The following is a 20073-nucleotide window of genomic DNA, read 5'->3' as shown; positions in this document are numbered from 1 at the left end:
ACCAGGGAGCAGACTATTTTAGACCTGGTAATGTGTAATGAGACAGGATTAATTTATGACCTCAGAGTAAAGGAACCTCTAGGCAACAGTGATTGTAACATGATAGAATTTCACAGTCAGTTTGAGGGTGAGAAATGAGGGTTTAAGATGAGTGTCTTAAACTTAAATAAAGGCGGTTGCGAGTGTATGAAGACAGAATTGGCTAAAGTGCAATGGGAAAATGTATTAAAAGATAGAGAAACAGTGGCAGACATTTTGGAGATATTTCATAACTCTCAACAAAGGTGTTTCTCATTGAGAAAGGGAGACTCTGTGAGAAGGATGCACCATCTGTGGCTAACTAAGGATGTTAAGGATAGTGTCAAATTGAAAGAAAACACATACTATACTGTGAAGATTAGTGGTAGGTCAGAAGATTGAACAAATTTTAGAAACCAGCAAAAAAAATGAGGGAGAGAAAGCTAACTTGAAATATAAAAACAGACAGTAAGAGTTTCTACAAGTATATAAAAAGGAAAAGAGTCACTAAAATGAGCACTGGTTACTTAGAGAGTGAGCTTGGATAATTATTAATGAGAAACAACGAAATGGCAGAAGCTTTGAACAGGTATTTTGTATCAGCCTTCACTGCACAAAAAGCATCCTACGAATAGTTGAAAATCAAGAAAGAAAACGGAGGGAAGAACTTAAAACAATCACTACCAATAGGGAAAAGGTACTGGGAAAACTATTGTGACAAAAGGCTGACAGGTCCCCTGGATCTGATGGCCTGCTTCCTAGGGACTGAAAAGAAGTGGCTGCAGAGATACTGGGTGCATTGGTTGTAATCTCCCAAAATTCCCTGAATTCTGGAAAGGCCCCGACAGATTGGAAAACCGCATTTATAATACCTCCATTTAAGAAAGGAAGGAGACAGAAAGCAAGAAACTATAGGCCTGTTAGCCTAACGTTGGTCATAGGGAAAATGCTTGAATCCATTGTTAAACAGGTTATAGCAAGACATGTAGAAAATCATAATACAATTGGACAGAGTCAACACGGTTTTGTGAAAGTGAAATCATTTTTGACTAATTTATTAGAGCTCTTTCGAGAAAGGGTAGATAAAGAGGAACCAGAAAGAGGATTGGTTAGCTAACGGGATAAATTAGTTGTTTTTGGGTTGGCAAACTAACTAGTGGAGTGCCATGGAATTGGTGCTTGACTACTTACAATCTATATTAATGACTTGGATGAAGGGACTAAGTGTATGGTTAATTAAATTTGCTGATGATGCAAAGATAGATAGGATAGCAAGTTGTGAAGAGGACACAAAGGGTGGTTTACTTCCCCCCACCACCCTGCGTGGCAAGTCTGAAAGTGGGGAGGGCAATTAATTGGGCAGGATGGTGGCAGATGGGGAACCCGTCTCCACCCCAATTAAGTCCATGTCCATCCCATGAACAGCCTTGCCGCCAATTGAGCACCTTAAATGGGCAATTAATGCCCACTTAAGGGCCTTATCTAGCTGCCACTGGTATTAAACTAGTGATAGGTGGGCCTGTCACCACACGGGAAGCACGACAGGCAAACTTGTGCAGGTTGCTTGTGGGCCCTCAGGGGTGATAGGGAGCTGCTGAGAGCTATGCCCTTGCTCTTGCTGCTGACCGCCCCTCCCACCTTTATATCCCTTCCCCCACAACCCCTTCCCCACAAAACCCTTCCCGCCATCATTTACCTCTGGCCTTGGTTGCTCCACAATCCTGCGGCTCCAATGGATGTATTTCCGGCCGCAGCTACCACCTCCCCATCGGCACTGCTGAGCAAAAGAGCTGTAGGCCTCTAATTGACTAGCAGCTCTCAGTGGATGAAGGTGCGGGGGGACTTCTGCCCCCGGGGAGTCCTGATTCTGTAGAAGGCCCGCTGATGGCCTGTTAATCGCCTGAATGGTCCGGGTTTTGCCAGGCCTTCCCCAAACAAGGCAATAGTCGCTCGCTTTCTTTTCAGCTGCTGGCTGAGATCCCATTGCCTCTGTAAAATTCCTCCCAAAGAGTCTGCAAAGGGATATAGATAGGCTAAGTGAATAGGCAGAAATTTGGCAGATGATGTATAATGTGGGAAAATGTGAGCTTGTCCACTTTGGCAGGAAGAATTGAAAAATGGAATATTATTTAAATGGAGAGAGACTGCAGAAATCTGTGGTACAGATGGACTTGGGTGTCCTTTTGCGTGAATCGCAATATGCTAGGATACAGGTACAGCAAGTGACTGGGAAAGTAAATGGAATGTTGGCCTTATTTGCAGGGGAAGTATAAAAGTGGGGAATTGTTGCTACAGCTGTACAGTGCCTTAGTGAGACCGTATCTGGAGTACTATATACAATTTTGGTCACCCTACTTAGGGATAAAATTGCATTAGAAGCAGTACAGAGAAGGTTCACTTGGCTGATTCCTGGGATGAAGAAGTTGCCTTATGAGGAAAGTTTGAGCAGATTAGGCCTGTACTCATTGGAGTTAAGGAGAATGAGAGGTGTTCTTGTTGAAACTTATAAGATTCTGAGGAAACTTGACCAGGTGCATTCTTGGAGGATGTTTCCCCTTGTGGAGGAGTCATGAACTAGGGGGCACAGTTTAAAAATGAAGGCTCTCCCATTTAAGATGAAGATCAGGAGGAATTTCTCCTCCCAAAGGGTTATTAGACTTTGTAATTCCATTCCCGAGGGCAGTGAAGGCTGGACTATTGAATACATTCAAGACTAAGTTAGACAGATTTTTTGATCAACAAGGGAGTCCAGGGTTATGTGGAGGACCAGCAGGAAAGTTGAGTTACGGTCACAATCAGATCAGCCATGTTCTTATTGAATGGCAAGGCACACTCTAGGCCGAATGGTCTACTCCTGCTCCTATTTTTTATGATTTTAACTGATCTAAAACATTGCAATTTTCAAATGAGTTCTTGCTAAGTACCAACTTCTATTGCAATAGAATACTTAGAGAGAGATCTCACTTCATAATTAGAATCAATGTTCCTAATGTTGTAGGTGATATAAAAGTTGTTGTATAACTTGTATTTAAAACTATGAATAATTACTGGTTTGTGCCCATAATGGCCAATTTCAAAGAGATTGTTTGTTTGTTTGTTTCCAAGTGCTTGGAATAATGGGCCTGAATGTTTAGGTCAGCTGGTGGGTGTGATCGGCCCCTGACCACGATTTTACGCTGGCTGACCAATTAACGGATGAGAAGCTCTGCGCTGCTGGGGGTCAGGGCAAGAGAAGAGTAGGTGCTGACCTCAACATGGGTGCAGGTCAGAGCTGAGAGAAAGCTCCCGGAAGGCAGAGAACTGCCTCAGGGAGCCGACGACCTGAAAAATCAAAAAGAAAGGTTTCAGAAACTGAAAGAAAGTGTCCACGCATCATAATAAATCACCTGAAAATTTGGCTACTGAAAATGAAAATGCTGCCCACAGAAATGTATTTATATTTTATTTAATCACGGAAACCTCATCCCGCCCATGGATGAGATTTGATGAAAAATTCACCCATCCGCCAACTGTAAGGTTGGACAGGCAACAAAAAATTGCAGACAGTTGCACCGTTAATGGTCTTAATTGTCGGCGGATGCGCTTCCAACTTTTGTGCAAGCCCCACCAATCGAAATATTGTATGAGCATGGGATGATGCCTGATGTCATCTCATGTGATTTCACACCGGATTGGGTCGGGTGCGCGTGCGCCTAATCATTATAAAATCCTTCCCATGGAATATTTTATAACTTTCTCCTCCTAACAGCATTAAGTAGAATGTACTTACTGCATTGTACCATTAGGGTCCTCTTTCATGATTGCTGGTTGCCCTGTAGTTGGCAGATGAAGTATAATTTGGGGAATATACTGCACACTCACCCCAAGCAGACAGTTTTATTTGTGAACTTAGACAGTCAATGTTGGTAAGCTAGTTTGACAGCACAGAACTTTACAGCTGAACCTGATTTCATTCTGACTCAAGATTCACATGTTGCTTTTGCCAGGAGTCATGAGCCAGAGATCAGGAGCTGGACTTCTGGCTTTTTCTCCTCCCTGGCCCAAGGGATATAACGCCCAATTTGAGCGAGCATACCACTGCCCTAATTGATGTTAACAGTGCAGGGGAAGATTCAAATCTAGGAGCCTTTGGTTCGTATGGCTCACTTATGACCTGCTTTTACAAAAGGGGTCAGCGATGGAAAAGAGTAAGTAAAGTGAGTGTTGGTTCTCTAGAGACTGACAGTGGGGAGCTAATAGTAGATGATAAAGAAATGGTGGAAGAAATGAACAAATATTTTGCTTCTGTGTTCACAATAGAGGATACAAAAAACATTCCAGTAATAGCTGCAAATCAGGAGGTGAAAGGGAGAGAGGAACTTGGTTAAATTAAAATCACTAGGGAAAACGGTACTGAGCAAATTGATGGAGCTGTAGCCTGGCAAGCCTCTGGCTCCCGATGGACTACATCCTAAGGCCTTAAAAAGGTGGCTATTGAGGTAGTCGATGCACTAATGTTAAATTTCCAAAGTTCGTTATATTCTGGAAAGTTTACATACGACTGGAAAGTAGCAATTATAACCCCTCTATTCAAGAAGGGAGGGAGGCAGAAAACGGGAAATTATAGGCCAGTTAGCTTGAAGTCTGTTGTGGGGAAGTTGTTAGAAACGATCATTAAGGAGGTTATAGCTGGGCCCTTAGAAGAGCTGAAGGCAATCAGGAAGAACCAGCACGGTTTTGTGAAAGGGAAATCGTGTTTAACCAATTTATTGGAGTTTTTGAAGGAGTAACATGCATGGTGGATAAAGGAGAGCCTGTAGACGTACTGTACTTGGATTTCCAGAAGGCATTTGATAAGGTACCACACCAAAGGTTATTACAGAAAATAAAAGCGAATGGTGTAGGGGGTAACATATTAGCATGGATAGAAGATTGGCTGGCTAGCAGAAAGCAGAGAGTATGCCTAAATGGGTCTTTTTTGGATTGGCAGGATGTGATGAGTGGAGTCCCACATGGGTCTGTGCTGGAGCCTCAACTTTTTACGATTTACATCAATGACTTAGTTGAGAGGAACGAAGACATGGTAGCTAAATTTGCAGGTGACACAAAGATAGGTAGGAAAGCATATTGTGAAGAGGACATAAGATTGCAGATAGATATAGATAGGTTGAATGAGTGGACAAAAATCTGGCAAATGGAGTTTAATGTGGGCAAATGTGAAGTTGTTCACTTTGGCAGGAAGAACAAAAAAGCAGAGTATTACTTAAATGGAGAACGGCTGCATAATTCTGAGGTGCAGCAGGATCTAGGTGTTCTAGTACATGAGTCACAAAACTTTAATATGCAGGTACAGCATGTAATTAAGAAAGCTAATGGAATGCTATCCTTTATTATGAGAGGGATTGAACATAAAAGTAAGGATGTTATGCTTCAGTTATACAGGGCATTGGTGAGACCACACCTCGAATATTGTGTTTTGCAATTTTGGTCTCCTTGTTTAAGGAAGGATGTAAATGCATTGGAGGCCGTTCAGAGGAGGTTTACTAGATTGATAACTGGAATGAGTGGGTTGTCTTATGAGGAAAGGTTGGACAAACTGGGCTTGTTTCCACTGGAGTTTAGAAGAGTGAGGGGTGATTTGATTGAAGTATACAAGATCCTGAACGGCCTTGACATGGAGGACGTGGAAAGGATGTTTCCTCTTGTGGGTGTGAGGAGAAATTTTTTCTCTCAGGAGGTTGTGTGACTTTGGAACTCTCTGCCTCAGTAGGCAGTGGAAGCAGGGTCACTGAATATTTTTAAGGCAGAGGTAGATAGATTCTTATTAGGCAAGGGAATCAAGGGTTAGATGGGAATGTGGAAATCGAAACACAAGAAGATCAGCCATGACTTTTCTGAATGGCGGGGCCGAATGGTCTACACCTGTTCCTATTTCTTCTGTTCATATGATGTTACCTTTAGACCTCCCTGTTTGTGCTGTAATGTCCACGTAATTGCTGGCCTTAGAGCTGTTTAGTTAAATGTAACTATTAATTATCTCATTTATGTTGCAGGCTCCCTCTGAAACAGGTCAGGCAGAAGTTTAACTCCATGGACATCTCACTGAAGGAGAATTTACGGGAAATGATTGAGGAATCGGCTAATAAGTTTGGGTATAAATAAAAGAATCTTAAACTTAGTCACAGAATTAGTGAGGCCTGATTTTATCGAAGCCAAAGTGGCTGCAAATTGCTGAAAAGCAAGCAGGAATTGATTTCATGTTGTACTATGGGCAGATAATTTTAGAAAACGCAACCTCTGAAACATCGAGGGTATATGTGTATTACACTTAGAATAAAAGATAATTATGATTAAGATTTTAGTGACTGTATCGGGGAGTACTTTTCTGGGGAAGGGTGGAAAGAATTGGTTCTCCTGCATCTAGAAACAGTTAGAAATTTTGAGTTCTGATTGTTTCAGCATTGCTGAACTGCACACAGGATCAGAAACAGATCTCCATCATTCTACTCCCATCCTGAAGTCATTAGTTATGACATTAAAAGTAGCTTTAAGAATTGATGGTTGCAGAATTACTTTTGCAAAGTTCTTATTCACAAATTATTCTTTATGCAGTACATTACTGCTTGTATCTTTGTTTAATTATTTCTAGGGACATAGGTGTCACTAGCAAGGCCAGCATTTATTGTCCATCCTTGTTTATTATTGAGAAGGCAGTGGTGGGCCACCATTTTGTATCACTGCAGTCCAAATGCTAAAGGTGCTTCCATAGGGCTGTTAGATACGGAGTTCCAGGATTTTGATCCTGTTACAATAAAGGAGTGATGATATATTGCTAAGTGGGGATGGTGAATAATTTGGAATTGATGGTGTCCCCATGCACCTGCTGCCCTTGCCATTCTAAATGGTAGCGGTTGTGTGTTTGGAATTTTCTTGTCTGAAGTGCCTTTGGAGGGCCAATCACAATATTTTCAGCTTGGCTTGATTTGTAGCACTTGCCTCTGAGTTGAAAGATTGTGGATTAAAGCCCAACAACAAACTTCAGCACATTGTCTAAGCTGATTAGTGCACCACTGAATGAAGTGCTGTCCTTAGGGTGGTGCTACGCAAATTTAAGCTCTTTCTATAAAACTGTTATTCCAGCACAGGTTATTGTACCAAAAGGTAAGAGCAGCCTAGCTAAACTTCTGAGCATTTATAATTAATTTATACTGGAAAAAACAATAACTCACTCCTCATGTATGGAGTGCTTCCCTTTTAGAGAAACCAGTGCTTTGGTCGTAAACTGATCGTCCTTTGATTTGTCCAGTAGAGGGCATGTAAGAATTGATAGCAGATAGCAAAGCAGCATTCAATACCTTTGAGTAACTGTTCTCTATCGTAATAGTTGATTAGAAAGATTTGTGACTGTCACGCTAGTAATGGATGCATTGTTTTTATTTTCAGAATGAAGGATATCCGAGTGCAGACTTTCAGTGTACATTTTGGGTTTAAGAACAAGTTCCTTGCCAGTGACGTCGTTTATTCAGCAGCTTCTCTGCTTGAGAACATAGAAAAAGATGATGGGAATGAAAACTTCATTGAAGCCTTAGACAGTCTTTCCAGGTATTGCTTCTCTTTATGCACTGGGCAGGATCTGAGCTACACTGCAGGTATTATTGTGATAGGATGGGGAGGTATTACTGGAGTAAATTGAATTTTGTTAAAAACAAGAATATTAAATTGCTTTCAAAGTTTTGTGTTTAATGTAATTGCTTGTCTAGAATGTATAGAGCCGGTTCTCCTGTTCTGAAGAAGAATCATATTCAACACGAAATGCTAACTCTTGTTTCTCTCTCCACAGATGCTGACAGACCTGCTGAGTATTTCCAGTATTTCTAGTTTTATGGCAGATTCTCCTGTTCTGTTCCCAGGATTATTGTAACATCTGGGCACTGAGAAGACAAAAAGCTTTTGCTGAGACGGAGGACACAACCATAAGGGAATCTACCGAATCTCTGTGCATTTAAATTGATGGACCAAAAATCAAATAAGCCCTATTAAGGTTGTGCACTTCCCCCAGTCTGATTGCTTCCTGGCTTTGCTGTGCCCAGAAGATCAAATAGATCCAGGCACAGAAACAGGAAAACCTACGCATGTCTTGTTACAATGTTGATAGTGAATTCATTAGATGTATGCTACGCTGCTTATATCTGTAACGAATGGACATGCACATGGCTAATGCTTCCACCAAAGGGTGAAAGTGTGGTCTTGGTGATTAAACATTATGCTCACCTGATTTGTGGTGAGTGTAATGTATGAATTTCACAATCCAGCAACAAGCTTGATAGTTATGTAAAGTGGAACAGGCGTATCCCCAGGAGTGTAGCTAAGACAAACAGAGAATGTTCAAAATCAGGAAAAATATTTAGGGTATGAGTTTATTCTTGTTTGGATTCACTCTAAAACATAGCGAAGCAACACAGATTTCATTTGGAAAACTGCCCAAGACACTTGAGACATAATTAGGCAACAATGGTTTTTTAGCTGATGAAGGGGATGTTAAGGGACAAAGAATAGGGTAATAAGGAGCCTCTTAAATAAGGAAGAGTGGAGTATGTTTTGGGGAGAGTTCCAGAGTGTGAAGTCAATACAGCTGAAAACATGGCTACCAATGGTGGTGAAAGGAGGGTATAATGAACAAGAAACCAGTGTGGAAGAAATGTAAAGTTATAAGTGTTCAAGGACTGAAGGAAATTAAAGAGAGGAAAGGCCATGAAGCAATTTAAGCACTAAGCATTTTAAATTGGGGGCATTTGGGGATATAAATTCTCCAGGGAAACCTGAAATTTAATGCAGGTCTATAACTTGCAGATTTTTTCAAATCTAACTTTCTAATACCAATTCTCCCCATATTTAAGTTTTATATGACTGTCTCAAGAATAGAAGAGGTTGCTTAGTAGTGGTTTAGATGTGTTTTGTTTGATATCAATAGTATCATGCTGTAATTTCCAGAGTGAGTAATGAGATGGTTGCTTTGAAATAGGCTTTGAGGTATTTATTGTAGGCACTGACAGCAGTTAAGAATTACACTTTATTCTTTCATGGGATGTGGGCGCCACTGGCAAGGCCAGCATTTGTTGCCCATCCCTAATTGCCATTGAACTGAGTGGCTTACTGGATCATTTCAGAGTCAACCACATTGCATTAGGCCTGGAGTCATATATTGGCCAGACTGGATAAGGATGGCAGAATTCCTTCCCTAAAGGCCATTCATTAAACCAGATGGGTTTTTACAACAATTGATGATGGTTGTCATAGTCACCATTACTGTGACCAGCTTTATATTCCAGATCTATTAATTGAAATCAAATTCCACCAGTTGCTGTGGTGGGATTTGAACCCATGTGCCAGAACATCCGCCCTCACGCCTTCTCCTCCCTCCCAGAAACATGATAGGGTCCCCCTTGTCCTCACTTATCACCCCACCAGCCTCCGCATTCAAAGGATCATCCTCCGCCATTTCCGCCAACTCCAGCATGATGCCACTACCAAACACATCTTCCCTTCACCCCCACTGTCGGCATTCCGTAGGGATCGTTCCCTCCGGGACACCCTCGTCTACTCCTCCATCACCCCCTACTCCCCAACCCCCACCTATGGCACCACCCCATGCCCACGCAAAAGATGTAACACCTGCCCCTTCACTTCCTCTCTCCTCACCGTCCAAGGGCCCAAACACTCCTTTCAAGTGAAGCAACATTTCACTTGCATTTCCCCCAACTTAGTCTACTGCATCCGTTGCTCCCAATGCGGTCTCCTCCACATTGGAGAGACCAAACGTAAACTGGGCGACCGCTTTGCAGGACACCTGCGGTTTGTCCGCAAGAATGACCCAAACCTCCCTGTCGCTTGCCATTTCAACACTCCACCCTGCTCTCTTGCCCACATGTCTGTCCTTGGCTTGCTGCATTGTTCCAGTGAAGCCCAACGCAAACTGGAGGAACAACACCTCATCTTCTAACTAGGCACTTAACAGCCTTCCGGACTGAATACTGAATTCAACAACTTTAGGTCTTGACCTCCCTCCTCCATTCCCCCCCACTCTGTTTCTTCCCCCTTCCTTTTGTTTTTTTCCAATAAATTATATAGATTTTTCTTTTTCCCTCCTATTTCCATTATTTTTAAATATTTTTTAAATCTTTTATGCTCCCCCCACCCCCACTAGAGCTATACCTTGAGTGCCCTACCATCCATTCTTAATTAGCACATTCGTTTAGATAATATCACCAACTTCGACACCTATGTGTTCTTTTGTTCTGCCATCTGTGACGTCTTTTGATGATCTGCTTCTATCACTGCTTTTGCCTACAACCACACCACCCGCCTCCACTTCTCCACCACCCCCCCAACCACCACCACCTTAAACCTGCTTATATTTCAACCCTTCCTGGGATTCACCTAGTTCTGTCGAAGGGTCTAAAGGACTCGAAACGTCAACTCTTTTCTTCTCCGCCGATGCTGCCAGACCTGCTGAGTTTTTCCAGGTAATTCTGTTTTTGCCCAGAACATTAGCCTGGGCCTCTGGATTACTAGTCCAATGACATTGCCACTATGTAATATCTGCCCCTAAATATAAATGACCTGAAGGTGTACATATGTTCCAAAGCTCACATTCCTAATTTTCCACAGAAAAGCTGAAACAAACATGAAAATGAAGGGCAGGAAAAGACCAACTTGTCCATCAAGCTTACCCCACACTTCTACACTCTCCCCACCCCCCCTCAATCCCACAACCGTGGAAACTCCTGGGAACTACATATACATGTGTTACACATTCATATCAGTAAGCAAGAGAAAATAATTTATTCTCTAGTCATAAACAGCAATCACTATCAGGCCTTTGGAATGTGTTTTAGCAACAGTTTCACCATTTGTGGCAAATTTGTTCTTTGAGATGGCAACATAATTTCACAGTTCTGACAGCTCTTGTTCTTGCAGGCCTTTTATTGAGCCTAGTGTAGCACCATCATAGATGAGCAAGAGAATTAAACCTCTATTACACGCTTAATGGCCACACAATTTGCTTCGACTCAGGATGGTCCAGTGCATTGGAAAATGTAGTAGTGGGAAAGCCTTTCAGTGTTGTAGTGCCTTGTTTCAACCACCAGATGTTGTCCATGTACTTGTAACCTTCCCTAAAAGGTGGTGGTGGCTGAGTACAGCAATCTTCAGTGGTTTTCAACCTCTAACCAGGCTGTAGTATAATGCTACATAATAATTTCAAATAAAGCTTCCTATTTCTACAGTTCAGATCATGATTGGGTCTAGGGTCTGTTGCCATGTGTGTGCCATGACATGTGCAGCTAGTTTGTGAAAAAAAAAACTTCTTGAAAACAGGAAGTAAATTCTGCACAAATTCTATCTATTTAATTACAAATGGAAAAACTGAAATTGAAGGAATTGGCAGTGTTCAGATTCCTTTCCTGCCCTATTTTGTTTTGTTACTTTAAACACCAGTATATACAGACATCAGTTGCAACAACCACAGATGGGACCTTCAATGAGCTCATGTTACATGACCCAACATGAATACTCAGGCAAATCATACCACACATTTCCAGTATGATTGGGACATAGATTGGTACCTGAATATTGAAGCGTATGTAACTTTTAGGTAGGATAGAAAGTTAGGAAAAGATGGAGGGCAGGTTCTGTTAATTAAAGATGACATTAGCACAAGAGAGGGATGACCTGAGTTCAGGAAACCAGGATATAGAAGCGGTTTGGATAGAGATGAGGAATGATAAATGCAAGAAGTCACTTGTCGGAGTGGTGTGCATGTCCCCTAGCAGTAATCACATGGTAGGACGGGGTATCAAAGAAGAAATAGTGGGAGCTTGTCAGAAAGGTGTGGCAATTATCATGGGGATTTTAATCTGCATATAGACTGGAAAAATCAGATGAGCAAAGGTAGCATGGATGACGAATTTTTAGAATGTTTTCGGGATAATTTCTTAAATTAGTACATTCTGCAGCCAACCAGGGAGCAGGCTATACTAGACCTTGTATTGTGCAATGAGATAGGATTAATTAATGACCTCATATTGAAGGTACCCCTCGGTAGCAGTGATCATAATATGATTGAATTTTATATTCAGTATGAGGGAAAGAAGAGTGGGTCTAAGAGTAGTATTTTAAATTGAAATAGGGGCAATTATGAGGGCATGAATGCAGAGCTAGTGAAAGTAAATTAGTAATTTAAGTTAAGGGATAGCCATTAGAGATGCAGTGGCAGACATTTAAGGCGATATTTCAGAATACACAGAATAGATATATTCCAACAAGAAAGAAAAGTTCCAAGGTGAGGACCCACCATCCGTGGTTAATTTAAAAAGTTAAAGTTAGTATCAAACTTAAAGAAAAAGCATATCATTGCGCAAAGATGGATGGCAGGTCAGAATATTGGACAGAATATAAAGAACAGCAAAAAATGACTAAAAGATTAATAAGGAAGGAAAATTTAGAGTATGAGAGAAAGCTAGCTAGCAATATAAAAACAGATAGTAAGAGTTTCTGTTAGATTTTTTTTTTAAATGTTAACACAGTGAGCGTTGGTCCTATAGAAAATAAGTCTGGGGAGTTAATAATGGGAAAAAAAGGAGAAGGCAGATGAACTGAACAGGTATTTTGCATTGGTCTTCACTGTAGAGGATACAAGTAACATCCCAGAAATGGCTGTAAGTCAGAAATTGGAAGGGAGGGAGGAGCTCAAGAAAATTACAATCGCCAGGGAAGAGGTACTTGTCAACCTGCAGTTCCAACAATTTGCTAATTCCCTGGGTCCTGATGAATTTCTTCCTAGGGTTTTAAAGCAAGTGGCTAGTGAGATAGTTAATGAATTGGTTTTAATTTTCTGTAATTCACTAGATTTGGGGAAGGTTCCATTAGATTGAAAAATAGCTAATATAACTCCTTTATTCAAAAAGGGAGGGAGACAGAAAGCAAGAAACTAAAGGCTATTTAGCTTAACATCTGTTATTAAAGATGTTATAACAGGGCATTTAGATAAATTCAAGATATTCAGGCAGTCAACATGGTTTTGTGAAAGGACAATCATGTTTAACAGATTTATTGGAGTCCTTTGAAGAAGTAACAAATGCTGTGAATAAAGGGGATCAGTTGGATGTACAATACTTAGATTTTCAGAAGGCATTTGATAAGGTGCCTCATCAAAGGCTATTGCAGAAAATAAAAGCTCATGATGTAGGGGGTAACATATTGGCATGGATAGAAGATCGGCTAGCAAACAGGAAACAGAGAGAAGGCATAAATGAATCATTTTCTGGTTGGCAGGATGTGATGAGTGGTGTGCCATGGATCAGTGCTAAGGGTTCAACTCTGATTTTGATGAGGGGACCAGTGGTATGGTTGCTAAATTTGCTGATGATACAAAGATAGTTAGGAAAGTAAGTTATGAAGAGGACATAAGGAGGCTACAAAAGGATATAGATAAGTTAAGTGAGCGGGCAGAGATTTGGCAAATGGAGTATAACATTGGAAAATGTGAGGTTGTCCATTTTGCTGGACGAATAAAAAAGAAGCATATTATCTAAATGGTGAGAGATTGTTAAGCTTGGAGATGCAGAGGGATCTGGGTGTCCTAGTGCATGAATTACAAATTGCAGGTGCAACAAGTAATTAGGAAAGCTAATAGAATGTTATCATTTGTTGCAAGGGGAATTGAATACAAGAGCAGAGATTATGCTTCAGTTATACAGGGAATTAGTGAGACCGCACCTGGAGTAGTGTGTACAGTATTGGTCTCCTTATTTAAGGGAAGATGTAAAAGCATTGGAAGCATTTCAGAGAAGGCTTACTAGATTCATACCTGGAATGGATGGGTTGTCTTCTGTGGAAAGGCTAGACTTGTATCCACTGGAATTTAGAACAATTAAGAGGCTACTTGATTGAAACATATAAGATCCTGAGGGGACTTGAATGGGCAGATATGGAAAGGATGTTTCATCTTGTGGGAGACTCAAGAAGTAGGAGCCACTGTTTAAAAATAAAGAATCACCCATTTAAGACAGGTGAGCAAAAAAAAATTCTTGCAGAGGGCCTTGAGTCTTTGTAATTCTCTTCCTCAAAAGGTGGTTGAGGCAGATTCTTTGAATATCTTTAGACAGAAGTAGATGGATTCTTGATAAGCAAGGGGGTGAAAGGTTATAAGGAATAGGCAGGTGAAGTTGAGGTTAAAATCAGATCAGCCATATCTTATTGAATGTGGAGCAGGCTTGAGGGGTCTACTCCTGCTCCTAATTCATATATTTGATTACACAATTCTTTATTGAGTTCACAATTTCACTATAAGAAATTAGGTACATCATACTTCATGATTTTGAGTTTACTCAAAACTCATACCAGTTCTACCTTTGATCCTTACATTCCATGCATATCATTGCTAAATCAGAATACATCAAAAGACACACAATATAATATCAGGTATATCAACATGGAGCCAGGAAGATACACTTAGCCCATCTCAATCTCTCCATGTTACCACAGCTATATGGTCTATTTTATCTTTTCAATCATTTCACTCTATAATCGCAAGACCCTGAAAACGTGGATTAATGACTGTCACACATTCTTTCAACTCCTCATTCTTGGCTTAGGCCTGCTTCATAAAGTTATCCTGTTTAGTAGAGCTGAAAGCTGTTTTAACTCATCGTGTGCCTATCCCACAAACTACTCTAGACATTGATGGGTAATGTGAACCCTGCATATTCCTGCAGACAGCTAAGAAGTTTCACGTTGCAATACTTTGTGTTATTATATTTAAGCGCAGTCCAGCTGCTAAGTTCTCCTTATATATGATGGAAAAGAATTGTAATTAAAAAAATTGAGTGTACATGTACTTTGAAACAACACATTATTGCACAAAAATAAACAGAAGCTACAAATACTAAAGTTAAGGGCTGAATCCAAACCTCTATCTCATCTGCTCAGTCATTGGCCTGGATATTCTATGGAATTCTCCTCAATCTCCCATCGAAACCTCATTGGGAAGCTGGTGGAAAACAATCACTTACACGGTTTGTCCAGATGTTCTGCTGGCCTCCACCAGAGATTATAGGACAAGACTGGGCCAAAACTCCTGCAGAATTTCCCTGCCAATAGCTTCACGTAAACCTATCTGGGTTCGGGTGTTGCAAGAAATTAATGGTCATGCTCTTATTTAAATGAACGTTTCAGGCAGCATTTATATAGACTAAAGAGGTGATAAAAATTATGACATGGTTCTCCCATTCATCTACTGTATCTTTACTGCAAGAGCCGTGGAAACCCTGGAACAATGGGGTTTCCAAATACGTCTCAATTTTAAAACCGTCAATCTTGTTTTCATATACCTTCTCGACCTTCCTATCTCTGTAACCTCCAGTCTTACCACCTTTGAGATCTCTGCATTCCTACAACACTGTGCTCTTGTACATCCCCAGTTTTTCATTGCTCTACAGTTGTGCATCATGCCTTCTGCTGCCTGATCCCTAAACTCTGAAATTCCCCCCTTAAATCTCTCTGCCTCTTTACCTCTCTCTCTTTCTTTAAGATGCTCCTTAAAACTTACCTCTTTGGCCAAACCTTTGGGCATCTCTTGTAATAGTTCAGTTTGTCTGTTATTACTCCTATGAAGAGTCTTGGTATGTACTACATCGAGGGTGAATTGGAGAACCCATAGAAATTAAACCCACCTCTACTCTGCCTGCTCGCAAGTGGTTCCTGTTAATGGGGTGCACAAAATGAGTGTCTATGTGTTGAAAATCATAATTTATAATGAAAGTGTTAACTACTTGTTGTTAACTCTTCGCTTCTCTAGAAGTAACCTGGATAAACTACAACAGGGTCTGGAACTAGCCAAGCAGCAGCTCCGAGTGATTCACCAAACAGTTGCTAGCTGCATTTGCACCAACCTCATCATTTCGCAAGGACCCTTTCTATACTGTTATTTACAGGAGGTAAGGATCAACTTGGGACGAGTTCAATACACTTTTAGGGAATTTGAACACTTTTCTAAGGTTGCAGACAAACTGGAATATGAACTAAATAAGCAGGGAAGTCAAATCAGACTTAGATAAACATGTTTTTACAATAGGTGCAACCCTCTGGAGCAGCGTTCTGCCACTTTTACAAGAAAGGCATCATGAGAAGCCAGAGTTTCCCACAGAGCATAACATAGTATATCAAAGATACTTCCGGTGAAATGGACATCCATAAACAGACTGGACAATAAATTGAAAGGCTATTAAATTTGCATTTCTTTTATTTATTCAGGAATATAGACGACATTGGCAAGACTATTTATTGCCCATCCCAAGTTGCCCTAACAAGACTGTATTTATTGCCCATCCTAAGTTCTCCTGACTGCCTGTCTGCCTCAGCACATTCCTTTCCCTCATGTTACTTCATGTGTTATATTTCCTTGTATTTAGCCTCATTCTTTACATCTCTACTCCTTTCTCACTTAATTATTATCTTGCTTTGCTGCACTTTCTTGTGTCCCACATGCCACAGTAACTGTCATATGACCCCAAAGATCTTTTGGCTCCCACTCCAGAACACAGAAACAGTTCCATAATTTAATGCGTATAAAAATATTTAGGAGTAAACCATTATATACAATTACTGTCAAGTCTCACAATGTCTTCCATCACTTCAAAAATGAAAATCTTTCATGCCAGACCTATACAGTTCTAAATCATTTCTTTCTCGGACATTAAAGAATGAACACAAAATCTCAGTAACTGGGCAGAATACTACTAAAAGTACAAGACGGTATAATTAAAATTTATGCAACAAAATCAACTCGTAAAAGCTACTTTTCCCTAGTAGAAATGTTAACTTTACCTTTTTCAAATATTGCTGTAGACAACAGCATTTGAGTTTTCACACTAATTTCCCCCAGATATCCTCTTGTATACACTACCCTTGAAAAGATCATTCTAAAGAATTGTATCTGGTTTATTTTGGGGCTTTGTTTCGCCTGCTTCCACATCAAACTGAAACAGTCAGTTAAACAAACAAATGGAACATGGAAATGGTGCTATTTTACCCTGTGGCAATAACACAACCTCTCTTCCATATCACAGAACTATCTCCTAAGCTTAATACGCGGTACTATATGAAGAAGATGTGTGGAACCCTGATACTGACTACATGCCAGGGAAAATTACACCTGTTGACCTGTTACCCTCAAATTGCAGAACACAGGCTTTTAGCCAACCTGCTGCCACCGTTTTAAAACCAAAGGTTTGGCATCATTTTACATTGCCCAGCGCGTCCCTCACTCCTTGATCAGCATCAAAGCTGTTTCAAAATGAAGTGTAGAAGGCCTTGCCAGGAGCAGCACCAGGGATATCTTAGAATGAAGTACAAATGTAATGAAGCTACTACAGGCCAACTGCTATACTAAACACGTAAAGCAGCAGACAGAGCTAAGAAGTCCCACAACAAATGAATCCAAGCAAATGACATCCATTTGGGATTGCTAGTGGGAAAGTAAGAGGAGTTGTCATCTATACGAACATTCCCATCTTCAAGCATGGTGGTACTCAGCATGTGAATGTAAGAGGTAAGGCTGAAGTGTTTGCAAATGTCTTCAGCCAAAAGTGCACAATCTTAGATCTTATTGCATCTCCTCCTGAAAACCCCACAGTCATAGATATGTGTCTGCCAATTTATGCTTTGAACAGTAGATGGGGAAAAGGCTGCGGTTCCTTTGGAAGACTAATGCCTTGCCAGGAGCAGCACCAGGCCTAGCTCCTTCCTGTGCAGCTATGCCTGATAGTGTGGCAGATTACCCAAGCATGTTCTACCCACAAAAAAAAGACTAAAGCTACCCTGGCAATTATTACTGAAGTGATAGGAGTCATCAGTAGTTCCATCAAGCAATAACTACTCACCAATAATCTGCTAACCAGCACTCTTGTCCTGGTTCTACCAGAACCATTCACCTCCGTACCCCTCTATAGACTTGATAAAGACACAGATGCAGGAGCTGAATGCCAGAGGCAAGAGTAGTTGCCCTTGAATCAAGGCAGAATTTGTCTGAGTATGACATTATGGAGCTCCACAAAGTTGGGGGTCAAAGGAAAATCCCTGTAGTGGCAGGAGTCACAATTGATACAAAGGAAGATGGTTTTGATCGACTGAAGCCAGTTGTTATAGCTCAGTACTTCATTGGAGAAGTTTCTCAGAAAAGCATTCTTGCCTCTTAATCAAAGCCTCTGCTGCATCCACAATTCAGGAGAGTACTGTCATTCTCACACTAGCTGAGTGAATGCAATTGCAACAACAGTCACGCTCTATGCCATCAGCATCCCAGCCATTGGACTCAATTTCTGCACCCTCCACCATCAGTGCACTTTTGCATTACGATGTGTGACCTACATGAACTTACCAAGGTCACCTCAACAGACCTCCATCTCTTGTGCTTCTACCACTAAAAAGGTCAAGACCAGCAATGTTACTGAGAGCACCATCACCTTCAATTACCTGACTTAGGTAGAGCTGCCCAACAGGAATTCACAATCTATCACGGTAATGGAAACACTATTGCTACAAGAACCTCAGCAAATCAAGGGGAAGACCTACTACAACTTTGGGGCAACTAGAGATGAGCAATAAGTTCAGTGTTGCCACTGTCACTCCGAAGAATAACATTTTTAAAGTAAGGAATAAAACAGACATCGGGTCTCAACAATATACACTGATCTAACCCAGACAAGAAAAAATATTCAACAGATCAAGCAGCATCTGCGGAGAAAACAAAAATTCAGCTTTTCAAGCATGATTCCTTTTTCAGAACATATAGATTTGGCATATCATAATTGTCAGCTGTTTAAATTTCCTGAACTTTCTAGCATCCTTAACCAAAATTGTGATTTAGCTAACGTATGCAATCTAGTAATTGTGTTCTTTTGAGTAATTCCTTTCCTTCATCTGCAGGGAACCCCAGATGTGAAGATCTATTCAAAACCCATTTGTATGAAACTTCTGTGCAAACACCTGCTGAAGTGCTTTGTCCGCTCGGTATGTATGTATCCAAGATCAAAAAGGAGCTTGACTGGGATTGAGGGCTTTGCCCCAGCACATAATGTATAAATTAGCAAGATGGGCAGGATTTTTGTGATTACCGGGTTTTCCGCCCCGTCACCTGAAGAGTTAGCAGGGAACTCATTCCCCACCGAAACCAGCTGCCCTACAGCCATATAACATTTTACAGGGTGTTAATTGGCTATGGGCGAGACTTTTCTTCCCCCGCCACTTCCCCAACCTGGGGAGGAAGTCTCACTTTAGAGAGCTGCCAGCCAATCCAGTTCTGTATTTCCAGCAGTGCCAGGTTCGAGTGGTGGCCACTGCTGGGATTGCAGGCAATCCCTGAAGATGAGGATCTAATGGAGGCCAGACTGATGGCAAGTCCGGAGTACCGATGGCAGGCCCCAGAGAGGGGTCTCTCGCTCGTTCTCTCTCTCCTTTCTCTTTCTCACCCTCCTTTCTCTTTCTCATTCTCCTTTCTCTCCTTGCTCATTCTCTCTCCTTGCTTGCTTTCTCTCTTTCCATGCTCACTCTCTCTCTCTCTCCTTGCTCACTGTCTCTCCTTGCTTACTCCCTCTCTCTCTCCTTGCACTCTCTCTCTTGTTGCTCTCTCTCTCCCCTTGCTCTCTCTCTTGCTCACTCCCTCTCGCTCACTCCCTCTCTCTCCCTCCTTGCTCTCTCTCCTTGCTCTGTCCCTCTCTCAGCTTGCTCACTCTCTCTCTTTGCTCACACTCTCTCTCCTTGCTCACTCTCTCGCTCATTCTCGCTCTCGCTCACTCTCTCTCCTTGCTCTCTCTCTCCTTGCTCACTTTCTCTCTCGCTCTCCCTCTTTCCTTTCTCGCTCTCCCTCTTTCCTTGCTCGCTCTCCCTCTTTCCTTGCTCGCTCTCCCTCTTTCCTTGCTCGCTCTCCCTCTCTCCTTGCTCGCTCTCCCTCTCTCCTTGCTCGCTCTCCCTCTTTCCTTGCTCGCTCTCCCTCTTTCCTTGCTCGCTCTCCCTCTTTCC

General features: G+C 41.4%; 1 protein-coding gene across 2 annotated transcripts in view; it reads left to right on the top strand.

The window, feature by feature from the left end:
- cdc45 (CDC45 cell division cycle 45 homolog (S. cerevisiae)) overlaps positions 1-20073 on the top strand; it is a 77177-nt gene that overhangs the window by 47810 nt on the left and 9294 nt on the right. For both annotated transcript variants that reach the window (XM_041203018.1, XM_041203017.1), the window contains exons 12-15: positions 6051-6149; positions 7441-7599; positions 15854-15992; positions 18982-19065. In XM_041203018.1, coding sequence (XP_041058952.1) covers positions 6051-6149; positions 7441-7599; positions 15854-15992; positions 18982-19065 — 481 coding nt within the window. The remainder of the gene's footprint in view (positions 1-6050; positions 6150-7440; positions 7600-15853; positions 15993-18981; positions 19066-20073) is intronic.

Source organism: Carcharodon carcharias, chromosome 13 (assembly GCF_017639515.1).
Source record: "Carcharodon carcharias isolate sCarCar2 chromosome 13, sCarCar2.pri, whole genome shotgun sequence".
Classification (NCBI taxonomy): domain Eukaryota; kingdom Metazoa; phylum Chordata; class Chondrichthyes; order Lamniformes; family Lamnidae; genus Carcharodon; species Carcharodon carcharias.
The sequence above is the reverse complement of the archived record's forward strand: the minus strand, read 5'-3'. Positions and strand labels throughout refer to the sequence as shown.